This window comes from Cupressus sempervirens, chromosome 2 (assembly GCF_028749045.1).
Source record: "Cupressus sempervirens isolate cs-2001-9-10 chromosome 2, ASM2874904v1, whole genome shotgun sequence".
Lineage (NCBI taxonomy): Eukaryota > Viridiplantae > Streptophyta > Pinopsida > Cupressales > Cupressaceae > Cupressus > Cupressus sempervirens.
The window spans coordinates 136,324,611-136,331,924 of NC_143119.1; the positions used below are offsets into that span (position 1 = coordinate 136,324,611).

Genomic DNA, 7,314 nt, shown 5'->3' on the forward strand with positions numbered 1-7,314 from the left:
ATAAAAATAATAATAATAAATTCCCAATCTTCAGCAATCTAGGAAACAATCTATGAAAGAATTTATCCATGATAATGATATTGATTTTAAAAAGGAATTTTAAAAAATGAAGATTTTATTTTATAACCTTGAAGACCAAATGAGACAATGTGAGTGGCCAAAATTAGTCCCCACAAATTAAGAGGCAAGCAAGCCCATGAAGGAAGAATCCACCCCCAAAATTCCAATAATTGTAGTGTAGAACACAATCTAAGAAGTTGAGTCAAATCAAAGGAACATTCATACCACACTTAACCTAACTCAACCCAGCCAAACCCAAACCAATGTTAACCGTGGTTAAAAAGAGACATCAGATTCCGTCTGGGGCGACAATCCAAGGCGTAGAGTGGTTGCCGCAAATGTCGATTTCTGCCAGTCGACGGAACCGTCAAACGTGGATTTTTGCAGAGGAGTGAAAGTAAAGAAAGCATAGCACAGATTCCTGCTGTCGGCGGGGAATAACGACCCAGCAAAGTCATTCGTTAGAACGGACGATGGGGAATGACTGGCTGCATCTTTCGCCTAGCCTAAAAACGGATTCACAATTTCAACCGACAGTTTATTTGGCGCAATAATGGCAATGTAAATTTGTGGGTGCAGTTAGGGCTGAAATATCTGTATATAATTTGGTTTTTCGGGTAGTTGTAATTTGTTTTGATTGGGCTTTGTAATGGCGAGTAATGATACTGGGGATGATCAGAGGAAACAGATGAGTAATAATGTGGAGGGAATTGTGTGGGCTGTTCTTCACGGGGAAGAAGATGTTAAAGTTCGTGCAGCTAAGGAGATCAGGAATATGACCAAGACATCTGCAAGAAGCAGAGCTAAGCTGGCGGCAGGGGGTGTGATTGTGCCCCTTGTTAAGATGCTCAGTTCGTCCAATATGGAGGTCAAGGAAGCTGCTCTTTTGGCCCTTCTCAACCTTGCTGTAAAGAATGAGAAGTAAGTTGGGATTCTGTCATTAATAATACCTTTTTTTTGGTTGAATTCATGATCTGCCCACCTGCAAGAAACATTACAATTCAGGAACTACGAATTGGAGGCTCTCTATGCCATCAAGATTCATCAGGATTTGTATGTTTGTTTTTAGTCTGGCTTGATCAGTCATCGAAAGTACTTTTGTTTTTTGAATTCATGATCAGCCTACCTGCAAGAAACATTAATTGAGGTCAAAAGGCTCTCCATTCCATCAACTTTTGTGTGGATTTGGGCTGATCCTGTTCATTTGAGGTATGATGTATAGAGGATTGTTTTTCATCTGAGGTATGGTGTACATTGAATTGATATTTGTGTATGTTTGGGAGCTTCTGATTTGGCCCAGAATTAGAAGTTGGAATTATGTCTGGTTTGATCAATCATTAAAATCATTTTTCTTCTCATTGAATCCATGATCTGTTGCAAAAAACATTAAATTCAGGATCAAAGGCTCTTGGTTTCATCAAATTTAGTTAGGATTTTGGCTTGGCTTATCCATTTGAGGTATGATGTTTTGGGGATTGATTTTCATCTGTTTTGTGGTATATGTGGGATTTATTTGGGTCGATGTTTGGAAACTGCACTTATGACCCCAATCTGGCTGTCAAAAATGAGAAGTTGGAGTGCTGTCTGGTTTGATGAATCGTTTTTAACTCCCAAGGCTGCAATTGAATGAAAACAAGTCTTGTAATTATTAATGTTTATCTAGCCTCCTACATGGAAGAATAAAATTTTATTAGAACTATAAGTTACAGAGTGGTAGTCTTGCTTGTGCTGCTTTCATTCGTAAGAGTTCACAGAAGTGTTATTTTTTGTGAACATGCAAATACTCCAATTTCTGTTTGGGTATTTTGGCTAGATGCAAATAGAAGTTTGAGAAGGTGTTTCAACTCTTCGAGCCTGTGAGAGGAATCCATGGAACTAAATTGTTTACAAATTCTTGACTCTAATTATGAAGTGAAATGCATTGAGCCACATTTGTGTGTCTATACGCACATGTGCACGTCTTAAAGAGCTATTGTGTTTCTGAATAGAGAAGGTTGATGCTTAGTTTTAAGCCTGAAGCTTTTTTCTCTGAAATGTTGATATTTGGAATCAGTGTATCTTTTCCTTTGTAGCTGCAAATTTATGTTTGCAAATTTGTGCAGATCTGAAGCTATTCCTTTTGCACTGTTGTTAATGTAATTTATAGGACAAATTTGATTTTACAGATCCCTTCTAGTTTTGCATATTTTTTGATGTTAACTGAACCCTATTTCTTTGTGTTACTTATTTCTAGAACTAATGAAGTTTTGAAAGTATTAGGAGAATTCTGATTAACAGTTGTCTGCAAACTCTACAGTTTTCAAAGTTAACCCCATTTCTGATAATAAATATTCCATTGTGCTGTAAGAAATTATTTTTAACTCTGATTTCAAAATCATCATTTAGTTTCATTCAGAGAATGCCCAACAATGAATCTCTCCATTGCAGGAATTTACTGTTTTCAAGATTTGGGTCGTTTCAACTTTCACCTGGAGTAATCCACAGATGTTATCATTTATTTGGTCTGAATTGTATTCACTGATCCTTTAGGCGCATCTCCTGTGAGACATAAATCTTTTAAACCTCAATAAATGAAAATACTTTCACTTATGGTCCAAAAAAATTTATTTTTTCTGTTAAGAGCCCAAATGATATGTCAGGGATTGGTTAAAAGTACTTGAAGGTCTGTGACATAATTTTTCTGTAGAGGAGGGCATACAAGACATTGTTCTTATAGGAATCCTCTCTCTTTGGCAATATCTTTCCTTGATATGTCTATAAGTTAATTCTTTCTATAATCAAATCACTCTTAGACAATTTTGAAAGTGCTTGGCTAGACAATCAACAAAAGTGTTCAAGATAGTTGGCCAGAGATCCTGCATTCCATGCTTCCAGCTAGAGATTTTCTAGAAGGTAGCTGTAAAAGATTTTTTAAAGCAACTCTAGAAGATTTCCTGCTCTTTTTCATACCATTTCTATTTTCTGTTGCCATTACTCTGCTTATGAAAAGTTTTTTTTCCCCTTTTTCTGCACTTGATTAAGAGTGAAATTGTGTTGTTTGTATTCTTCTATATTCAGAAATTCCTTGTATGTCCTTTTTGGGGTTGAGTTAGACAACATTGTTTGTATCCTCAACAGTAGCACTAGTTTAATATAGTGTGGTAGGCCCTCAGTTGTATAATTTTGCTGTTCCTAAGAAACGAGCCTCGTCACCTGGAGCAATCCACTGTGTTTTTGTCTCCCTTGATGTTAATAATGTTTCTTTAGGAAATGTTCACGTGCCGCAAGCAATCTCTATTGTGATTGTAATCTCAGTATGTCAATGCATAGTCACGGTAGGCAATGGAGCAATCCATTTCTTTCTCTATGAAAGTATGACATGTGGCATAAAAATTGTACAGCATCAAATGTGCCAATCTCTTAGTACAAGTCCAGAGCAATTCTTCCCAGTTAGTGTTGTGCAGTTTTTGGATCAAGCTTGTGAGAAGAATTTCTGGGTACAAGGAAAGGATTTTCATTTTTTCCAACATATCCATTCTCATGATATAAAACAAAATCTTTAACATCATTCTTTCAATGTTGAGGCTATTATAATGTCACAAAGCAGAACTATATAATTTTCTTAATTGCTTTACTTTTAGATAGACATAGGCAGGATTGATTTTTTTAATAATTGGATCTTTATTACCTATGGACTAAAATTCTTTGGCCAAGTTAGGGTGATTTATAAGTTTGATTGTCCTTTGGAAGTTCAATTTGGCTGGTGAAAGCAGAATATTCACAGCTGTTTGGCCTGTTTGAGCGAGTCTCGCTCGAATTGATTGAAACCACAATGGAGAAACTTTAGGGCAACTTAGTGACTTGAGAATCTTTTGGACTAGCTTTGTTGAATGTCCATGAAGATGAAAGCAGCTTAGTTTAATCGATGACCTAGAGAAAGTTGGAGCCTTTTCTCTATACATATAAATTTATAAGATCCTCTAATCATTAAAGGCAACAGGAGTCTTGCAACCTATTTGCGCCTCTAAATGCCTTGTATTCTATGACAAGGTTGTTACTTATGAAATCCTTATTGATATTTGGAAGAAAGAATTGGAATGTCCAATGTGGGCATTAGAGAAGGCAGTTGGGCATCCTGCCCATTAGAATAGTAGGGCAACTTGGAGGTGGTGCTGGTACCGGGTGAGGGATCTAACTAACAAAATGATAAATGGCTAAAACCCCACCCGAGTGCAACTCTACTGCTCTGGGCAGGGTTGTTTGTAGTAATAGCTTCTTCTGCAGCAATTTATACATTTAAGAGCTGGATAGGATTTATGTTTCATTCTTTTCCAGTATTTTGAAATGTCTCAAATATCTTGTTCGGTCTCCTGAGGAGAATAGTAAATTATATTCTCAATTTCTTGAAAATCTTGCATAGGATAAGCTATAGCTTTCACAATGTTGATAAGAAGTGTTTTAAGAGTGCATGTTTCTTTTTGCAGCTTGTTTGTGAATTTCTTTTGGTTTGGAAATCTTCTAACTTTTTATGCACTCTGCACAGGAATAAGATTGCCATAGGGAAGGCTGGGGCTATTGAGCTTCTTGTAGATCTTTTGGAGTCAAAAAATGCTCGCTTGAAGGAACATGCTGCTGCAGCAATACTGACACTTTCAGCCTCTTCTGTCAACAAGCCAATTATTGGATCTTCTGGAGCTACACAACTTCTGGTAGAATTACTCACCATAGGTACCCATCAAGGAAAGATAGATGCAGTCATGGCACTTTACAATCTTTCGACATACCCAGACAATTTAGCAGTCATTCTTGCTACCGAGCCCGTGCCGGCTTTAATAGAATTGCTGAAAGAGTGGAGAAAATCTTCCAGAGCTGCTGAAAAAATCAGTGCTTTGCTAGAATCACTATCAGCTTCGGAAGAAGGCAGGACATGCATTCTGGAGGAGGAAGGAGGAATCCTTACACTTGTGGAAGTGATAGAAGATGGATCCTTGCAAAGCAGAGAACATGCTGTTGGAGCTCTTCTGACAATGTGTGAAAGTAAAAAGTACAATTATAGGGAAGCGATCCTTAAAGAGGGAGTTATTCCAGGACTTTTTGAGCTCATCATTCAGGGCACACCTAAAGCCCAGGAAAAGGCTCGTGCCCTTCTACAGGCTCTACGAGAAGCTCCTTCCTTGAACAAAACTGACTCAGCGTCTATTACACTTGAGACTATTGGCTATGATCATGTCGATGATATAGAGAAAGGATCTGAAGCTGCTAGGAAGCTGTTCACAGAAATGGTTCAAGCAAGCATGGAACAGAGCATGGATCAGCATTTAAAACAGAATGCACTGGTTTGTATGCCATCGGAGTTTACAAAAACAAATAGCTTAGCTAAAGTGCCCTCAATGTAGCATACAATGCGTACATGCTTAGTAATAAATTTGAAATGGTTTTCACTTTGTAGAGTAGATTATTTTTGCCAGTCCAGGCCACTCTGTGGTATCGGGTGACTGGTTAGAAAGTGTATCAAGTTGTTTACTTACGAGTTTTATAAACTTACGTGTTTAAAGCACTGTATTGCATAAATGGCTGAATATAAAGAAGGGCAAAGAAATTCAAATGTGTATGAAACTCTTTTTCTATCAAGGAAGATAGCAGAGTTCACTTGAAGATCTTTTGAGTTGTTACATCTCCTCTATAGCACTTCATTGAATATCAGTTAATATCAGTTTTTGGGTATTCTATCTATACATGTGTTGACCAGTTTTAGGTCCAAAAAATTGGTGTTTAAAGTTGGCTTTCAATTTTATACTCTTGAACTTTTTAAATAGTCTGAAGAGCAGGATTCAAGCTTTTACTTTTTATTATTTTAACTAGTTATATTCTTCATCAGGTTCCATGTTGGATTAGTCTATATGCAATTTTGGCAGAATAATATTCTGAGATCGAACATATAATGGAAGCTAAGGGGGTGACATTTACCTGAGGTTGAATTCTCTTGGTGATGCTAACAAAGTTACCTAAAGTAGAACCATGGCCATCTGAGTTTTATGTTTAAGACTAATGGGGCCGCACACCCAGCCAAGCACAATGCTATGTATCAGATTTGAACCTCTACTGCTGTAGAGTAATTGCTCGAACCTACCACTTCACTAAACCCCAGCAGAATCTATTAGACATTCCGAATATCAGATGAAGTTAAATGAAATCTCTATATCTAGAAACAGAGAATATTATTTAGTACTGAATTAATGTAATACATATCTGATTTAGTGGACATATAAGTTTTTGATTATAAGATAAAACAAATTTTGAAGAGACATAAAACCCTTTTTATAAAATGCTGTCACCAACAGACAGACAGAAAACAGAGCACATACAACTCCGCAAAACCAAAGATGACAAAATGACTTTTTCCATACAATGACAGAAAGACTTTACATATTTTTCAAGACACCAGCAACTTCAATTTTCTAACAGGCACATAAGTTATTTAAGCAATAGTTTTTGTAAACATCCATGTGGCAGATCACATAAATTGTCTTGCTTATAGTTATTTTGATTTTCACTATATAAAAGAAGATATTTATATTATGAAGAAACAATCAGAAATTCCAGGATTTGTATATATCAAGCCTGTTGTTATATCTTCCATAAAACACTTGAAGGCCTCATGACAGCCCGTATTGCTTTATACTCACGAGCCTTATATTTAAATATTTCTTCTTAATCTCATATATGAAAGCCTCATATTGGCCATTTTGTAACAACTGATTCTTTTCAGGCTGTATTGAGGGGTTCATCTATTTCCTTCAGGTAGACTTTACAAGCCTTATAATACAATCGTACAATGTAATATACACACTAATGATAATTATCAACATGGTTGAATAAATGACGTCCTTGGTAGAATGAATATAGGAAATATGCAAACTCTAAAAGTATATTATTGCAATGTAGGGTCAATTGTAACTAATCAATGGTCAAAGGATGAGGCATGAGCATCATAGTCTAGTCTATTTTATAAACGTATGAATGATAATATATTTGGACAACATAAGCAAAGAATCATAGTAGGCATGGGAACACTAATTTAATTATTGAAGAACTGACAATATAAACCTTCAATATCTTCTTCTATGAACTATTTGTTGAAGTAACTTTGAACCATGTTATACTATATCCCCTTATATAACTATTTAGTAACTTCGAACCAACTTTTCCAATACATCTCTGAAACTTGAGAATACGAGGAGCAGCCGCACTCCTCCATATCAATTAAATATCTTT

At 36.2% G+C, this 7,314-nt stretch overlaps 1 protein-coding gene across 1 annotated transcript; it reads left to right on the forward strand.

Moving 5' to 3' along the window:
* The first annotated feature begins 690 nt into the window (after positions 1 to 690).
* LOC149571414 (uncharacterized) lies at positions 691 to 5,694 on the forward strand. Its single transcript, XM_089812937.1, has 2 exons — positions 691 to 981; positions 4,583 to 5,694. Exons 1-2 carry the CDS (start codon positions 710 to 712, stop codon positions 5,433 to 5,435), a joined length of 1,125 nt encoding a protein of 374 aa, XP_089669063.1. The 5' UTR covers positions 691 to 709; the 3' UTR covers positions 5,436 to 5,694.
* The last annotated feature ends 1,620 nt before the right edge of the window (positions 5,695 to 7,314 follow it).